This window comes from Choloepus didactylus, chromosome 5 (genome assembly GCF_015220235.1).
Source record: "Choloepus didactylus isolate mChoDid1 chromosome 5, mChoDid1.pri, whole genome shotgun sequence".
Lineage (NCBI taxonomy): Eukaryota > Metazoa > Chordata > Mammalia > Pilosa > Megalonychidae > Choloepus > Choloepus didactylus.
The window spans coordinates 48391331-48410606 of NC_051311.1; the positions used below are offsets into that span (position 1 = coordinate 48391331).

The window sequence follows — 19276 nt, forward strand, 5'->3', positions numbered from 1 at the left end:
TACACTTGTACTATGCTCATGAATATAGAAAATTAAGAATAGAGGATTTTAATATACATGGATGTTGTCACCCTGATTACCTCCCAGGCACAGCCACGTGCAGTACAGTTTTCTGAGGAAACACCATACTCATCAGGATAACAGTCTATTTTTTCTGTATCCTTTATCTTCAGGCTCCATTCCACCGTGTATGCTTCTCCCAAGACAAGATCAAGGTCTGTGATAAGGGCAACCTATAGGAAGAAGAAAGTAACAAGGAAATTAATCCTCTGGCAAAGGCATTATAAGATCTGAAACTTTTTTAGGACAGGAAATAGAAATCAGACCAGACTCTCATCAATTCAATATACCACTGGAGCTTATATGGAGGGAAGGGTATGGAGGTGGGGGGATGTCCAGTGGCAACAGAACAAATGTTGCAACTCTCTTATACATAACATTTTGAAAAGAATTAGGTCAAATAATACCCTCTATGAACACACCTTTCCTCTCCTACCCTGAATCCTCTTCCTCCTTATTTTGTCAGGAATGCTCTCTTCCGCACTTTCCCTCGCAGCATAACACACACAAACATACACAGTATTATCCCAAATTGAGTTTCTCTCTTTATCCCTTCTTCTCCCTAAATCACTAAATCCCCTGTTAGTGTGAAGTGGTAGAAAGAACACAGGAGTAAGCATCATGTGGTCTGGGTTCTCACCCCCATTCTGCTGTGGAAACAGACAAATTCTTTCAATTCTTTGGGTCTCAATTTTAGCAACTGCAAAATTAGTAAGTTAGCAAAATCATTGTTTCCTTCCATTTCTAACATCCCAGCCTTTTCATTTCTCCAAGCCTAGAATTTCAAAACTTGAAACATTCTTTGAATTTCACTGGCCAATTCAAATATTTACTACTCCATATATATTATTCTTATGTTTGTCTCTTCTTTAAATAGCAATTTCCATAGTGAAAATTCTAATTTGTCTGGAGTAATGAAGCAATATTCTAAGGATTATCATCCTTCTTCCAGTCTCTTCTCAATCTAAATTCTTCTTGCACTTCCCCATCCAATTAATCCCCCACCCCACCCCAGAAAAATGCTCTTCCCGTGGCACACCCTTGATTCAAAAATCAATATACAACTCCTTGAGAATGAGATCAAGTCTGAACATCTCATTCTGATACCCAAGACCCTCCATAATCTGACTACATATAATCCACGTAACACAGCTGTGGCCATAGATAGGTAACAGCAAATCCACCGGGGAGTGCTGGCCTGCCCCTTCACCTTTACTTCTTCCTTGCTGTTTCTTCTCTTTTTCTGTGAGACCAGGCCCATGGTGACTGGAACTAAGCAGCTCCACCACCAATTACAAGAAAGACCTCAACCCTGACAACTTTGGGCCACTGAACCAATTCCAGCAACTGACCACCTTCTAAACTTCTTCTTGCATAAAGAATAAAAAAATAGTTTGTTTAAACCACCATTTTTCTGGGTTTCCTGTCAGTTGCAGTCAAACAAAATTCCTACCTGAAATACCATCTTTCCAGGTCCAGCTTTATCCCTGTCTCCTACAAGCAGTTTTGCTCGATTACCCCATTAAGCCTTAGACATTAAATTTGCAAGTTTTCCTGTAGATTTTACAATAGGCATAATATAAGTTAACATTGCCCTATATGCTTGTTTGGGTTCCTTGCCCCCTTTCCAAAAGTTTCATTTGTATAAACTGTGTCCTCACCCCAAAATTTCAAAGGATTAAAGAGTTCCTCTGGTCTTATATTAATTAACGTATTGAAAGAAAATGACTGTTTGTTGTCATATATGCATTCTTCAAAATGGCTTGCATTTTGCCATACACATAACCAACAATATAAAACTTTATATTTAACTGGATAATGTATGCATCCTCAATGTATGTTGCCGGTGAAAAATGTTAAATGTCATCATGTCTTATAGTTGACTACTAAATCTACACATTTTCACCAAATGTGTAAGGTCCCTCATAACCAGGCAACTCCCAATCCCAGGTTACTTGAAATATCCATAGTAAGGAGTATTTATGGAAAGAATTCTTCAGAATGCTAAGATAGCAGAGGAATGGATTACAACCTGTTCAGCAGTGTCGGGTCTTATTACAACTGATGAAAATTATTTTATTATCATTTAATCAAATAAGTAGCCTTTAGGTAGGATTATGGAATTCTTTCCCCATCATAACTATTTCTTTGAAATTAAAACCCAGAAAGACAGACTGAGGGACAGAGAAGGGAATAAGGATGAAAATACCATTTTGCCATATCCCAGCTCCTCAGTGGTTCCCTAACTATACTAGCTCTGCCCCCGTCCTCAAAGTTTCTCTTTCCCAACCCTCTGACTTCCCTCCCGCAGGCCTCAGAGTATGTGCTGATCCTTTTGCAGTTCATGCAACCTTGACAAGAAGGAACACCATGATGCTACAAAAAATTCTTGATAAATCACTTCAACTAAGTGGATTTTTACCTGCGAGTTAGAATCATAAGTGACTTTAGGAGAAGTCTGAATTGGGACATCATTGTGTTTCACGGTAATGTTGCTAGGTTCCTGGGTCCCAAGAATTTTGATCTCCTTAAATGCTAAATTATTAGGGTCTTTATAGGCTGATTGCACAACTTTCACATCCAAGCGGTTCTGCAAAACAAACAAGCACAAAGGGCTGTCTGTTATACACAGATTTTTAAATCACTCAAATATTCCATCCTCAACCAGGTATCCCCAGTCACTCAAAATGCCTCTCAATTCTTGCTACTAATATGTGCTTAAGAAGCACAAATTTATTTTAATAATCCCCTGGGAAAAACAAAATCAGAAACATACAAACATACACACAGAAAAATTTTTTTAATTTGTATTTAGAAACACTGGCTGCTTATATTTATCCATACCATTGCCTCCTTTTGCTAACATGGATGACTCCATTATTAGAAGTTAAGTCATAAATTGAAACTGTTCACCTATAGTCATAAATACATATCAAGCCACAAATATAATGGCAAACATACAGAAACACACATAAGCTAATGGTCAGACAAAAGCCCTCATGTAAGATTCATAAAAATTTGCTACTCACTTGGGTGACAGAAAACTCACAGAAGAGATAAACTTTATTGGCCACCGTATCTGAAAGCAGGAGATAGATTAGTCAGATTCTGATCTGTCCACCACAGAAGAACAGATTTCACTCTCTTCTCTCCTTAAAGCTACATCTTGAGAACGAGATCATGAAAAGGGTCTCCAGGGTAAGCCACTGTTTTTCTTCCCCTTTCCCACCATACCTTGAATAGATTCCCTTCCAGGTGCTTCTAAGGCATATGCCTCAATCAAGCCTACTTCCTAAGCTTGAGTCACAAGATTTGTTGGTATACTGGAGACCGAAGAATGTACTAAAAAGCATGGCTAGATGTACACACATTAGAAAAGTGCATTCTCACTGCCTCACAGCATGACCATGTCTTTCATGTCAGCACATTCGTTCATATGTATCTTTGGGTGAAATATTGACATTGAATTATAGGAACTATCTTGAAAACATTTCTTCCAGTTGCCTGTAGACAATAAAATGAGAACCTATTTATATCACTGGTCAGTGGTGTTTCTAAGAAGCAGAGATGAATTTTTCCTTCCACCTATGGTTCATCTACCACTACCCCTGAGCAATGAACCCAGAAACAAACTTCTCTTGATTATTAATGCTTTGGTGCCTGATGAGATTTCTCCCACAGCTAAAGGAAAAGCAAGAGTGAAGGGTCATAGGTCAAAGACGGAAACAGCAACATTATCCAGTCTGTGCTCACCTTTGGTTTCCCCATCATCCCAGAAAAGTTCGCCTTTTGCTTCTTTGTTCTCATCTAGGGCAATGATAAGACCAAGAGGGTTCCGCCGACTGTGGAAAAGAAGATTTATCTAAGAGACAAAGACTTAAGACTCAAAGAATGTTGCCAAATGAACTGGGAATGTTTCAGTCACATTTCAAATGGGAAAGTAGATACCCTTCCTTTTCTTCAGGCATAAAGGCAAAATCAACAGAGGCATCATTTTCTAGTATCAGTAACGTCAGAGGAAATAGAAAAACCCCAAACATCAGCAATAAGAATCTACATAGGAGGCAAGACTCTAAGCACCAGAATCACTGCAATAGCTACAAAAGAGCTGCTGGTGAAACTATTATTTAGAATATAGTCTATCAGAAAAGAAAACAAATCCTAGACAATTGTTGGTTTGGCCCACTCATTTTAGAGATGAAAGCTGCAGAAGAATTAACAGAGGTTGAAGGGGGGAGATATGTTTCTTTCCCCTAAGGACCATTTTTACTCAAAAAACAATGAAATACAATAAGGTCGATCTTTATAACAGCAACTTTCTTTATTTGATTATTACTAGTTTATTCTGAGAGAAAAACAGAACATTCTAATTATCTTCTCTATAATTTAGAACAGGAAACACAAAACACTACTCAAAGAGGTGGTACAATAGATGGACATCGAGAGAGAGGATGAGATAGAACAATTTCATTTTGAATCTCTTTTTGAGACTAACTCCCAATTTCCCCGCCCCCATGCATTCCTCGCTGGCCTCCTGTTCCCTGCTGTAATTCTCTCCTGAGTCAGCCTCGCACTGTGCTCTATGCCAGCCTAAGTCAGTTATCAATCAAGTCACCCGCTTTCACTTAACACCCATGCACTGAGAACCTTTCATTGACTAGGAAGTCTAGGAGATATAATGACGAACAAATCATAACTGCTGACCTTGATAACCCTACGCATTTTAAGAAAGATTTGACACATTCACCAAATAAGGTGGAAAGTGCTAAGTGACACAAAAAAGGTAGAGTTAAGATACTTTAGGAGTCCAGCCTGACTCTTCGAGTAGTATTGTGGACTCTACAGTCTAGAGGACACTAGATATCCTAAAGGAGCCACCCACTAATAAATTACATCACATATTCCTATTAAAACATTGCAGAGCTTACAAGAAAACAAGGGATATATCCAAAAACCAAAATAACAATGAAATGGTGAGCTAAAACCAAAAGGGTGCTCAGTAAGCAGAACCTGGGATTGAGCTGGGGCAAATGCCTATATGTAGCAATGCTAAAATCAAGCTTCCAAGCCTTGCAATCCAAGGTAGAGAAGCTGAACCTACAATTCCCACATGAACCCAGGATATTCAAATGGAGTTAATTTGATCCCAAGTTTGCAGCAGGCTCTGCTTTGCAACAGAAGAAAAGGTAAATCATCTCTGGAGGAATGAGATCCCTATTTGGGTCCTTAAGATTACCTCAATTTGAAAATTAAAAAAATCACTAAACACATACAAAATATTTAACAGTAGATTTAGATTCCCTAAAGGACTTCAGATAATAGAATTTTCAGATAGAGTATAAAATAACAATGATGGAAATATTTTAAAATATTAAGGAATAAATAAAAATTAGTTAAGAAGCAATTTAAGAAGCAGTATAAAAAATGACAAGGTTGGAAGCAGCAGCATTTTCTTTGCTGGAAGATTTGGGGATGTTTTCTTGCAGGTGAAACTGTTTAATTTGGAGGGTCACTAAGAGTGTACCAAGCAAAGTATATTGGAAGAGCAATAAATGCAGAAGCCCAAAAGCAGTAAAATGGATGTTAGGTTTGGGGAACAGCAAGCTTTTTGTTATGACAGGCATATAGGTGTGTACTAAGGTGAGGCAGGAGATATTGTTGTTAAGGTAATTTGGAACCAGTTTGTGATTGGCCTTAAATACCCTATAATTAAAGAGTTCAGACTTCCAGCAGGGGAGCAACAAGTTAAGATTTTCCTTTTGAAAAATGATCTTGGTATCAGTGTCCAGAACAACCTAAAGCTTAACAATTAGAGAAAAAGAAACCAGTTGGTTTTGGGTTTAGGCATATTTTCTATCAGTATCATAAAATGTCTACAGTTTGAAAAATGAAGGTAGTAAGGAAGGTTTGAAAAAAAAAAGGGCATGCTTTCAGCCTCCAAAGAATTCTACTACAAAAAAAAAAGCTAATACTTTTAGAGACACATATAAATATAAATGTGCATCCCTTTAGTACAGATGGAGTCTATAAGAATCAAAGAAGCATAAAGGAGACATCAGTGATACGGGAAAGATTTGAGGCTCCCAGGAGAAGCTAACTTTTGAACCTATTTTTGAATCACAGGAAAGAAATGCCCCTGGAAGAAAAGGAATGAGCAATTCAGATTATAGGGAGGTAAATGGTGGACCCCACTCTCTAGAAATGAGAATGAGTGAGTCTTTAGCACTGCACCATGGATGGGAAGACTGGCCAGAATAGGTAGGGCAACCAGCCCTCCCAGTTTGCCTGGGATTGATGGGTTTCCCAGGATTTGGGACTTTCAGTGCTAAATCAAGACAGCCCTGGGCTATCCAAGAAGGATGGCCACCCTAGACTTCAGTGTGCTTTGAGGAGACACAGAGGGGTTTAAGGAAGGACAGTGATTAATGTCTTTCAAAATCCATCTGGACACAGTTCTGAATCAGCAGCTTCCTCAGAAGAGCCCGAGGACAGAGTTTGATGACCCCACATGCATACCCACAAGCCAGTACCCTTCATCCTTACACTACACATAGTTCTTCAGCATCCTCTATTTGATCAACAGATGGGGACAGAGCAATGATCAGCTTTGTGAGCCCCCCTCTTACAGGAAACTCTCAGCATGCCGCACCTGACCACGGTGGTTGTAGCTGGCTGTTGTGTGGGGAAGATGTAGCCTCCTCGAAGGTGAAGTCCAATTTTGTCTCCAGGAAGTAACATCTCCACTTTTTGCTTCCTCCATCTTATTTGGCCCCCCTAATGTAGGTAAATCAAATGCATTGCCATGGGCAGCACATTCACCTCCACTGGTTATCCATGTGTTACTGAGTTATCTATAGCTTTCTCCCTTCTCCACCTAGCTGAATTGCTGTCTAGTCAGGCAATCAAACGAGAAATGGAAAAAACAATTAAGCACAGCATGTTCTGTCATCAGTTGAGGGTTTGTGCAAACATTTATGCAATGTTAAGGCTTTGTATATGAACTGATAGTTCTAAGCAAATAATCTAAGATACTCTGAGTCTTTATGTTATTGCTCAAGAAAGTATATGAAAATAATTTTTCCATGTCTTAGTCATGACTTAGGCTCTGCTATGAAATCACAGAAAATACTACAGAAACATTCCTCAGTCCCTTGGATAGATGTTTTTCTGTCCAGGGAGGCATCTTGTCTATGCAGCTGCAGTTGTGATCTTGACAAGTTTAAGAATAGTCAAAGCTACTTACAGTCTCATAGTCATACCAGACTGCATCAGGCACATATGCCATCACTTTTTCTGCACCCTGAAATTAAAACAAAATATCAACCTTCATGGCTCAGCCTCTAAAGCAGATAAAATGGGTTTCTTAGCATTCCCTAGGGAATTCTTTAACCATGTACTGAGATGGTAGAAATGGCCTTTCTTTTCTCTGTTATCTAATTGTGCCTTTTGTCTGCCTTTCCTCTAATAGGAATAGAAGCAATAACTTGGAAAACCAAAGAAAATTCCCAAATAGGAACACATTAGTAATAATAATAATAAGAATACGAATAATAATGAAACCATATTGTGCTTTACATGGATTACCTCATTTAATCTTCCCAACAACCCCAAATGAGTAAGCAGCACAACTTGCCCATGATTACAAAGGTACTAAGTGGCAGAGGCAACAATCATACGCCACTCAGTCTGACTTTAGAGTCTGAGTGCTGGCCCCTCTACATCACGGAGCAAGTAATGATCTGTTACCAGAATATGATGACAACTCCCGAGTTGCCAGTAGCTGCTTCTACACTGGCTGGGAACTTCATCAAGAAAAAACAGTTTTTTGGAGAACACATTTAAGTATCAGATCTGCAACTCTCCAATCACAGCACACCCTGCTCAAAGTCGACTCATCCATGGATGCTGAAAATGCATTTAGATTGTATACCATGGATGATTGTATGGTGTGTAAATGTATTTCAATAAAACTGAATTTAAAAAAAAAGAAAAGAAAAGAAAATGCATTTAGAAAGGGCTCCAGGGACAGAGCAGAGTTTGGAAGGTGGCAGGAACAGAAGCAGAGCACACTAGTATGTCCTCGTGGGAACACTTGCCTCTTCCAGAACTGGAGTGATGAGGAGGCCCGGTCCCCATAAAAACTGCTGATGCACATCCCAAGTGCTGCTGTCACCATAGAACCTGGAGACCAAAGAAATGGTTCACTGAGAATTGGGCTGCTTCCTGACATCCCTCTCTCGACTCTCCCCAAAACATACAGGCTGCATGACTGGAGCAACCCCCCCCCCCCCAAATTGTTCTGTAACACCAACTCAACTCCCACTTCCCCACTCCCACTGACAGAACCACTTTTCTGGCCTTTCCCCAGCCCATGTACCCTCCTGTTCTAACATCAGGTGGGACCAAAGTTCCTATTCTTGTATCTGTGCTGAGCAGGCCCCAGCTGTGACTCTGTTGGCCATATTCTCCTTAAATAATAATAATAATAATAATAATAATAAGTAAAATAAGCAATAAATTCTAGAATTCAGCTATCAAACACAGTTGGAACTGATCATGAAAATTAGTGGATAATTTTAATTTTTACTATTTTCTCTTCTAGGATATTTGCCTTTTAACAGGAAATACCAGGAGATGGCAAAATCTTAACCGAAAGAATGAATATGCAATAGTGCAAGTATGTGCCTGAGGGCCTTGTGTGTCAGACACATAGGTGAGATAATTTTATATTGATAAGGAAAGCCACCTAAGCAGCCTTTTTTAGCATTAAATTAGAGAGGCCATTGGCTGGCAGTAAGAATTCTGGAGTTCTAGAAATCCTCTGTAATATTCTTATCTGTGTTCAAATGACAAGCTCATACTCAGAGCCTGAAGATAGTCCTGGAATCGTAATGCATTACAGCAGGAAGAGACTTTAATATTCATGTGATCAAATCCTTTAAATTAGGATTAAAAAGACTAAGAACCAAAGAATCTAAACAATTTGTCTAAGATATAGAATTAGTTGGTGGGCGAACAAAGGAAAGCTTCAAACCCTATGACTTCAGGTGCAGCACTCTCCCCAAAAGGGAACATGCTATAATACTTAAATACCTCTAGAATGGTATCTAGGCAGCAATATCTTTATAAATATAAACCAGATATTCCAGTTAGAAAAACAATATCTGAATAAATGTTTAAATTATTTCCATTTTCACTCCGAAGTTTGATGAGGAATAGTTACAATCAATGCCATCCAGGGTGTATTAACAAAATCCCTTTGGGTTAGGTGAACTTACTCATGCAGAAGGGGCCGGGCCACCGTGTCCCCCCGGCTGTGAGCATAGTAGAAGAGGGTGTAGAGGTAGGGCAATAAAGTATAGCGGATGTTAAGATAGTGCTTGGAGGAATTCAACAGCAGGGAGTCCTCTCCAAAGGCAGCAGGATCCTGATCCTGGTAGGAAACAGAAGTTTGCAATTAGGGTCTGGCTGTGGACTTGCAGAAGCACCTGGAGAATTCCAAAGATAACCCCGCCCCTCCCATTCTTGGCAACCAAGAGTTTTATTCCTAAATGACCTGAGGCCAACTTTACAAATTTTGGCTCTAAGCAGTACTGATGGGTAAAGGGAAGACATTTCACAAAATAAGTGGGCATTTTTCACTCTTTCACTCATCCTGCCTCACTCACTTTTTAGGATTGTTCTCAGAGGATTGTCATTTAAACTATTTTGAAGTGTTTCCTCATTTGATTTTCATTACAAAATGAGCATCATAGACAAAATGTTACCTGAAGCACCATGGAAGAGGTTGCCTTAGCAGATTTCTTTTGGAGGGATTTCGACAGATAGGGTTCTAATGTTTGCCAAATTTCTTTTGTTCCTATCTTTTGGGAGCCCTACCTTGTAGCCTTGGCCATTGTGGTTCCTGGAAAATGGATAAAATGCTCCCAGTTGCATCCACCTCCTGCAGAGCTCCTCAGAGACATCTAGCATGAAGCCACATATGTCAGGACCCACCTGGAAGGGCACACGGAGATCACGTAACCCTCACTCTCACATCCCCTTTTTCTTTTTACCAGGGACTTCTCAACTGAACTTTGCTCACATCTCTTGTTGAGAAGGCTGACGTAGCATGAGCAGACCTGGGTTATATCCTGTAACCACTAATTTATCTTGTGGATGACTTTGAGTAAGTTTGCTTAACCCTTCTGTGCCTCAGTTTCTTTATTTTGATAAGGTAAGTACTAATTACCTACAATGGGTTGTAGTACATGAATAAATGAAATAATGTAAGTAAAAACTTGGCATAGAGTAGCTTATGGATAAATACTAACAAGTTATACTGCTATTATTATTTCGATCACTACCAGAATTAGTTTCCCAAAGCCTAACCCTGATCACCTATTCAAAAACCTTCAAGGCCTTCTTGATTTATCCTATTAGCTCTTCACAACCTGGTTCCAACCCACCTTCTAGCATCATTTTCAACCCAGACCCCCAGGAATCCTATGCACCAATCCCTACAGGCACATTACTGTTTTAGCTCATATTTATCTCTCCCCCATTAGTCTGATGAAACAAACCCACTTTTCAAGGTTAAATTCAAGTGCCATCTTTTCCATGAAGTTCCTCTTGACTCCCTCCCCCAGCACCCTTCATCCCACATAATCTCATCAGGGTCAACAGTCTCTTTCTCAGAATCTCTGTTAACATGAAATTATATGTCCCAGTTGGCACTTTTATCTTAGCTTGCCATATTTATTTGTTACATAAGTCTCCTCTTATTTGTATATATGTCTCGTCTCTTGAAATTGTAAACTCCTGGGTAAAGAGAAGGCTTTCCTCCACACTCATCATCCATACCCATCTCAGTACCTTGCACATAGTAGGAGCTGAATATATATACATGTAATTTAACTAAAAGATGTCAAAGCCACTTCTAGTGTGCTGACAATGTTCTTTTCTTCATCTGAGTACTGGATACACAGATGTGTTCACTTATTGAAATTCATCAAGCTCTATACTTAATGATATGTGTACTTTTTGATCTGTATGCCATACTCCGAAAAAAAAAAAAAAAAGAAATACTACAGGGATAATATTTCATGGTTGCACTTTCTATCTTTATCAGGCAGCAGAGGTATCACAGCCATACTGATATAGGTGAGGACCTTGATCTCAAGACATTAAATCTCTTGAACCATGGCAAACAGAAAAGGGGCATTCTACAGTTTGGAAATTTTTTAGAATGAGGCTTTCTGGGGATTAAAGTTCATAAGAGAACTTGGAGTGGGTACTCACCATTGGGATACCAAAAAGGTTGAACTCCAGCATTCCAGGGATGGACCATCGAAGGTCGTTCCAGGTGGCTGCGTTGTCCCCTAACCAATGAGCTGCAAACTTGCCCGATCCCGCAAAGGTAGAACGGGTTATAATGAAGCTTCGCTTATTAGGGAATACAGTCTTGACAGCTCTAGAAAGGGAGAGAGACATGAGGACTCAATATGTGATCTTAGCTTGTCCCAGCCCAGCGGGTTCAGCAACATTACCAATGATTTGAAAAGTAAAACCCCATTTTTCTATTTTAGTTCTCTCCCAGTAAAGTTTAGAGTTGCTGTTAGGAACAGTCTGCACTATTGAGTATGGTTGTGTTTTGTTATGTTTAATGTGTTTTATGTACATCATTAACCCCATAATTTCCAAAAATTTCAAAAGCTGAATTGAAACAGCTAGTAACTAGAGGTATACAATTTCTGTGGTGTAAAAATTTAACATTGCATCTTTCATAATGCATGACTTCAGACAAACACAAAAAAGGACTTATAAACAGCATTTGGAACTTAATCACTTTACAAGTATATAATTTTTTAATACAAAAAGATTTTAAAATTATACATGTGTGCACAAAAAGATTTTAAAGTTATACATGTGTGTATTTCTATTTTCTTAAATTAAAAGTCTATATTTACACTTATATTTTAAAACTTTGCTATAGAACTTTTGCTAATGAATATGTTTTAGTCTGGCTTCCTGCTGTCACAGTTATAGAAAGCAGAATAAATGTTCAATACCTTTCTCACTGTGGAAACATAGACAGACACAGTATTTAAAATAGCAAAGCACATGGACGTCTACAAGACACTTTGCCCTCCATACTCCAGCCTATACAGTGTGGCAGAGAGGAAATACATGGGCTTTGGACTCATGCAGAAATGGGCTTAAATTTTGCTTTTGTGATTTATTAGCTGACTGACATTAGCATAAAGTTACTTAACCTCTCTTTCTTCCAACCTTCCACTCGTTCATTCTTTCATTTTATGTATTCCACAAATATTTATGGGACTCCTTCCTTCCTATGTACCAGGTAGTTTCTCCATTCACTTAATAACCATAACCATAACCATATCTCTCTTGCAGATTTTTTTTAATATGAGTCACCCAGCATGTAGTAAGATCAATAATTTAATAATATATTAAGTCTACAGCAGTAGTGCTCTTACTCTGCTGTGGCAATTGCCATGGAGTAGCCATACAGATTGTGCACATCGTACTGCTTGCCCCAGTGCTGTACTGCATCCATGCAGAGACTCTTAGAGAACAGGTACCCATCAAGGATTCCTGGAATAAAGAAAGATCAGTCACTGAGAGCCTGGGATGCACATTTCCTGCTCCTCAGCTATCACAGACCTGAAATGGTGGCTTCCCTGGGTAGGCATTTAATGTGGCCATCCTGTAAATGACCATACTGCTTCTTCAATATCAGAAGGCTGCATATTTGGGGTAGTTTCTCAGATATCAAATGAATTGTGCTGACTCACACATATCCTCCTACCTGGGTTTTCATGTGACCAGAGGCAGGGATTTGGAAGCAAGAGGATCTAGTTAGTCTTGAGATTCTATCTGAATTTTTCAAATTGAGCTAAATTAAGTTGTCCAAGAATAGAAATTTTGGATGAAAGTGTAAATTAATTTATGACCCTTCCTCTCCCTTGGCTATATCTTGTAAAGAATGCTTCACCACTTTTCTCTTTCATTCATCTATTCTTCTCCTCACCCATTGTGCCATTTTGGTTCAGATCCAAATTACTCAACTATGCAACAGCTTCCTAATGGCTTATTTACTTCTGGTATTTCTATCTTCTCAGTCATCCTACAGATTAATACCAGATTAATATTTCTAAAACTATGTAACTATGATACTTCCTCTTAATAAAATAGAAATAGTTTCCATAATACATCAAATGAGCTGTTTAACCTCCCACCCAAGCCCTGAAACATTTAATTCTGATCTATCTATCCCAATGGTCTATTTTCTCACCAGACAGGAAGTCTTCCTAAAATGTGATAATCTTAGCAGCAGCTTCATTCCTTTCTCAATCAAGAAAAAATATGCCCGTGGACCTCTAGCTTACTTCTAACTATAACAAATGCGAGGGCCACAGCATGATAGTATTGACTGAAGATCAGTCAAGGCTCACTAGCACGACATTGACTGATCTGACCCCCCAAGCCTTGGACTCTGGCTTCCTTTCATCCTTTGGTTCCTGTCTGCTCTCTATACTGCTTATATCACTGAAATTGACCCTTGCCTTCTGGGTTTACATGTAGCTTCCACTGTTCCAGTAAGCCCTGGCCCATGAGGTACACATTTGAGAGTGACAGAAACTAACCACTAAGCTCTGGCCTTTATACCACATCCTCTCTGGACCTTCCTCCTGCAACAAGCTCAGGCTGGAAGTCCTGTCCCTTTGGATTTATGTCTCATTCAGGAAATCAAAGTATGTTGATTTTTTTTTCAAAATTTTCATTATATTACCCACATTTTTCCTTTTCCTATGCATACTGCCACTTTTAATCAGGCCTACCACCAAGACTTACTGGGAGTGAATGGGGGATAATTGACATTGTTTGTAGAACATCCTGAAACTGAACCATCAACAAAGTTGGAGACTTCATTCATATCCTAAAAGACAAACAGATGAAAACCTGTTAGGAAAAAATAACATGCCCTCTTGTATTGTACTGGTGGTAACTTTTTCCAGGAATCAGAAAAATTATTCTGCATATTTATTTTTAAAATGAGCATTATATACATAGAATGAAATGTTCCTGTCTTCTATATCCATTGAAGCCTTCATGGAGATGGTTCTTAAAAATCTCTAAAATATTTGTCTATAATCACTAAAAATGAACAATTTCTAAAACATATAAGTTGAAGAAATTATATTTCAAAATAGTTTATATATTATGATTCCTATTATATCAACTTATATATATCCAAATATAATTACGAAAACACACACAAATACACACAAATCTGTAAACATATACATATACATATGCAGAAAGGAGAGCACGTGTACAACAGTGATGAGAATGGTAGGTCTGGAAAGACATGTACCAAACTACTGATAGCCAATGTCTTTGGTTGATGACATTTAAGAGGGTTTTTTGCTTTCATCTTTTTAGTTTTATGTACTGTTTAAATTTTCTACAGTTTCCTTACAGACAGAAAAATTTCAACTCCAGATCTCTCTAAATTTTGCTGTATTGCATTTGTTTTCATTTGACATTATATGAGATATTATTTCTCTTTACTGCAGCCACATTTTTCCATGAACTTTGGTAGTTTGGTTGTCATCAATTGATCAAACATGTCCAAATGAAAAGAGCCCTGAACTGGAAATGCAGTGCTCCCTTTAGTATTTCCTGTAGTGCAGGTATCTTGTTCACAAACTCTGGCATTGTCTGTTTGTCAAAGAATGCTTTAAGCTCCCCCTCATATTTGAAGGACAGTTTTGCTGGATATCGGATTCTTGGTTGGTGATTTTTCACTTTGGGTATCTTAACTATTTCACACCACTTCCTTCTTGCCTCCATGGTTTCTATTGAGAAATCTGCACATAGTCTTATCAAGCTTCCTTTGTATGTGAGGGATCACTTTTCTCTTGCTGCTTTCAGGATTCTCTCTTTATATTTGACATTTGATAATCTGATAATTAAGTGTCTTGGCATAGGCTTATTCAGATCTATTCTGTTTGGGGTATGCTGAGCTTCTTGGATCCATAATTTTATGTCTTTCATAAGAGATGGGAAATTTTCATTGATTATTTCCTTTATTATTGCCTCTGCCCCTTTTCCCTTCTCTTCTCCTTCTGGGACACCAATGACACGTACATTTCTGCATTTTGTGTTGTCATTTAATTCCCAGAGACATTGATCATATTTTTCCATTCTTTTCTCTATCTGTTCTTTTGTGTGTAGGATTTCAGGTGTCTTGTTTTCCAGTTCCTGACTGTTTTCTTCTGCCTCTCGAGATCTGCTGTTGTATGTCTCCACTGTGTCTTTCATCTCTTGTGTTGTGCCTTTCATTTCCATAGACTCTGCCAGTTGTTTTTTCGAACTTTCAATTTCTACCTTATGTATGCCCAGTGTTTTCGTTATGCACTTCATCTCTTTTGCCATATCTTCCCTAAACTTTTTGAATTGATCTAGTATTAGTTGTTTAAATTCCTGTATCTCAGTTGAAGTGTAAGTTTGTTCCTTTGACAGTGCCATAACTTCATTCTTCTTAGTGTAGGTTGTGGGCTTCTGTAGTCTAGGCATCTGGTTTCCTTGGTTACCCCAATCAGGTTTTCCCAGACCAGAATGGGCTCAGGTCTCAGAAGGAGGCAATAGTATCACGTCTCCCTGAGGTTGTGTCTTAGAAGATTGATGCACCCTGTGAGGCCTCAGGTCACTGTGCTTTTCTGCCCAGCAGGTGGCACTTATCAGCCTGTAGCTCCAGACTGGTGTAAGAAAGTGTGGACTGCGGCTGTTTTCCCCCAGACTCTGGGGTCTGGTTCTGAATAGAAGGCAGGTAGTAGAGCTGGACCCCACCTCTTTCCTCTTAGGGAAGATACGCCCCCTAGGGAGAGGTCATTAGCATTTGAATACTCCTTCTGCCTGTGCTATCTCCACCCTTGTCTGGGTCAGAGCACTGGGAACTGAAAATGGCTGGGGCTTTCTCCACTGAGCTGAAAAAGGGACAGAAATCCCCCCTTCAGGGCCAGTTCATGGCCACCCTCAGTTTCACCCATTGGCCAGACACAGCACCCAGTCCTCTGGGCTCCCCTACCCTCCCAGAGAGGTCCTCCAGTTCTCCAAGGTCAGTCATCACTAAAAGCCTGTGTCTGCTTGTTGGGGATTCATAGCTTGTATTGAGCAGTCCCTGTTTGCCAATTAAAGCCCCAGTTGGATCTCAGCTGAGCTGTATTCACTTGCTTGGAGAGTGCTGCTCTCCAGCACCACAAGGCTTTACAGTTCAGGCTGTGGGGAGAGGGAGCTCCTAGCTCAGGTCCACAGTTTTTACTTACAGATTTTATGCTGTGATCTCAGGCATTCCTCCCAATTCAGGTTGGTGTGTGATGAGTGGATGGTCATGTTTGTCCCCCTGCAGTTATTCTGGATTATTTACTAGTTGTTCCTGGTTGTTTATTGGTGGTTCCAGGGGGACTAACTAGCTTCTACTTCTCTCTATGCCTCCATCTTAGACCCTCTTAAGCTCTATGTTTTGGTAAGATTATTTGAATAGTAAGATAGATCATCCTGAGAATTACTATCATAGTTGCTTTCTCTCATCTTTCTTTCCTCAGCTTCTGCCTGTGCTTCATGACTCAAAGATATAGATATAGATATGCACAATCTGAATATTCATCACCAAATAATCAAATTGTTAAGAACTCACAATCCAGATTCCATCATACTCCACTTGATTGTGGAAAAGTTCAAATTCCTTTGTCCACCAAACAGCACATTGAGGATTGGTATAATCAGGAAATACAGTTTTTCCTGGCCAGACCTGCAGAAGAAAAAGAAAAACACTGATGAGAGTAAAATTAAAGGAACATAGAGTGAAATAGAGTACTTTGCAGAGAAATTCTTAATGTGGTCATGTTAACAGAAGTGTCCAGGCATAGGACCTTTACAGTTAGGAATGCTGGGCAGTTGAATACACAGAATAAACCACAGGGAAAGCCAAAGAGTCACTTGGAGAAAATTTATTTAAAAAATGGGTAAGTCCTTAATGAATAAACCCATGGATAAAGGCACTGCCCTACTTGCCAATTTTCAACTCTGCTTCACCCTTCCCTCTCACGTTTTCTACTCCCTATTCAGGAAATAGTAAATGAGAGAGTACTGTATACAAATCAACTAGTCCACTACAAGTTGGGGACACTTAGAATCAGGTGGGTCCCAATCATCAAGCAGCCTTTTCTCCTTTTCTATTCATTTTCTATCCAATTCCCCACAGACACTGTGTATTCTGAAAGGGTTCTCAGAGGTATTCAATAATACCTTCATAGAAAACAAGGACAAATGAAGGCTTGAGAAAAAAAATGTTCAAACTTGTCATCAAATGCTACGGAGAAAGTGAGAAAGATGAGAAAGGAGACAGCTCCATCCATTTGTCAATCAGCTGGTCATTGGTGCCATTGTCTAGAACTGTACCAGCGAAGTGGTAGGGTCAGAAAGTAAACCACAATCAGTTGAAGAGTGAATGAGGAAAAGGAAGTGTGCAAACTGTTGGTTAAAGGCTTTGGCTGTGAAAGGAATGTGAAAGCTAGGATGGTTGTCAGGTAGTTGGGAATGAAAGGGTAAGGAAAACTTTGTCCCACTACATATAAGGCATCTGAAAACATAAAAAAAAAAAATTATACACACATAAACACACACACAAACACATACTCTCCACAGCCTCTCATCAGTCCCCAGCTTCCCCATTAAGTTACCTCCCCAACGACTGGAGTCACTCCATCGGAAGCATTGACCCATATCTTCATATCTGAGCCCCTGTCATATGGGCCATAGGGATTACTTGGGGAAGAGTTGTTGGAGATGGCTGGATCCTAAGAGGAAGAAGAACATAATGAAGAAACCAGCTTTAAGAAAGAGACAGAGGAAGGAGATTGGGAATTAGGGATGGGGAGAGGGGAGGTGAATACGATGACAAGCAAACAGCAAATACCTGGTCTGGGGGAAAACAAGAGGTGACACTTACCACAATGATGACTAATTTCTGTCCATTATTGTGTAAATCATTAACAAACTCAGGAAAGCCTTTAAACGCTACTGGATCATAAGTGAAGTCTTTCCTCTGCTCCATATAATCAATATCAGCATGCTGTACATCCTGAAAGAATACACAAAGTACACAATTTTGCACCTAGGACTTTCTGTGTGGAAATATGCCAATCAAATGACACTGTTATTATTCAAGCAAAACACTGCACTTAATCAGTCCCTGGCATCTAAGTGCTCCTTTTCTAATGGTAATTTTAAAAACAAAAGACCCATTGTTTCCCTAACAACTGCCCCCACCACTGCAATGATGTTAACTACATCCTTGTACCCCAGCTGCCAGGTCTTCAGGCATTTAAATCCAAACCAATCAAACAAACCCTAACAATGACCACAAACCATTAAGGCTGTCAATAACATAACTATTACCTGAATTTTACCTCATCCACAAGATGAAGGGGGGAAAAGGATGTCTCTCCCTACTCAACTCCCCCATTTTATTATGTCACTTCTTGCTTTGTTACTTGTACTTCATATCTGCTCTTTGAGCTTATTCTTTCCTAATTTTCATTAGTATGAAAATTGTGGAGGCCAGAATAAAATTTACTCTTACTCTAAGATCTGGGTATCTGCCTCTAAGGGCATGCAGCAAGAAAGCAAGGAAAGGATTATTCTGGAGATTTTTTGGCTTTTCTCTTTGAATTTCTTGTGAAATCTTCCCCATTATAGCCCCTAATACAATAGACATGTTCATATTTAGCTATTTAAAGCAAAAAAATATTTTATGTATCCTTTTGCTCACTTAAACTTGGCTAAATTAGATACTTATACTGAACTTGGTTAATAGTTTTCAAGTCCATGTTTAAATGCTCCCTTCCACATTTTACTCCACTAAGCCCCAGAAAAAGTCAATCCTTTAGTTCCCTAGATCACTTACAAAGTAAATTTATATATGTTAATAGTATCTAAGAAGAGTAACATCAAAAATAAAGAGCCAGGATGTTGTTAGAGATTTGACCTTGAAAACCAGTTCTTCAAGAACTACTTAGTTCTACTTAGAACTACTAAGTTCTTCTACTTAGTAAATTAAAATGGAGTTGGGAGGCGGGGCAAGATGGCAACATAGAGAGGAGTGGAAGCTAAGTAGTCCCCCTGGAACAACTACAAAAAACCAGAA

The 19276-nt window shown here is 39.1% G+C and overlaps 1 protein-coding gene across 3 annotated transcripts in view; it reads right to left on the bottom strand.

Annotated features, from left to right (window-relative positions):
* The window catches only part of MGAM (maltase-glucoamylase), a 223086-nt gene that overhangs the window by 168002 nt on the left and 35808 nt on the right, over nt 1–19276 (bottom strand). For all 3 annotated transcript variants that reach the window (XM_037835992.1, XM_037835990.1, XM_037835991.1), the window contains exons 12-26: nt 18080–18211; nt 17811–17927; nt 16766–16879; nt 13918–14002; nt 12540–12657; nt 11341–11512; nt 9940–10056; nt 9339–9493; nt 8157–8241; nt 7304–7360; nt 6710–6834; nt 3814–3902; nt 3090–3139; nt 2483–2650; nt 81–233 (exon numbers count right to left, since the gene is read on the bottom strand). In XM_037835992.1, the coding sequence (XP_037691920.1) occupies nt 81–233; nt 2483–2650; nt 3090–3139; nt 3814–3902; nt 6710–6834; nt 7304–7360; nt 8157–8241; nt 9339–9493; nt 9940–10056; nt 11341–11512; nt 12540–12657; nt 13918–14002; nt 16766–16879; nt 17811–17927; nt 18080–18211 (1737 nt within the window). The remainder of the gene's footprint in view (nt 1–80; nt 234–2482; nt 2651–3089; nt 3140–3813; nt 3903–6709; nt 6835–7303; nt 7361–8156; nt 8242–9338; nt 9494–9939; nt 10057–11340; nt 11513–12539; nt 12658–13917; nt 14003–16765; nt 16880–17810; nt 17928–18079; nt 18212–19276) is intronic.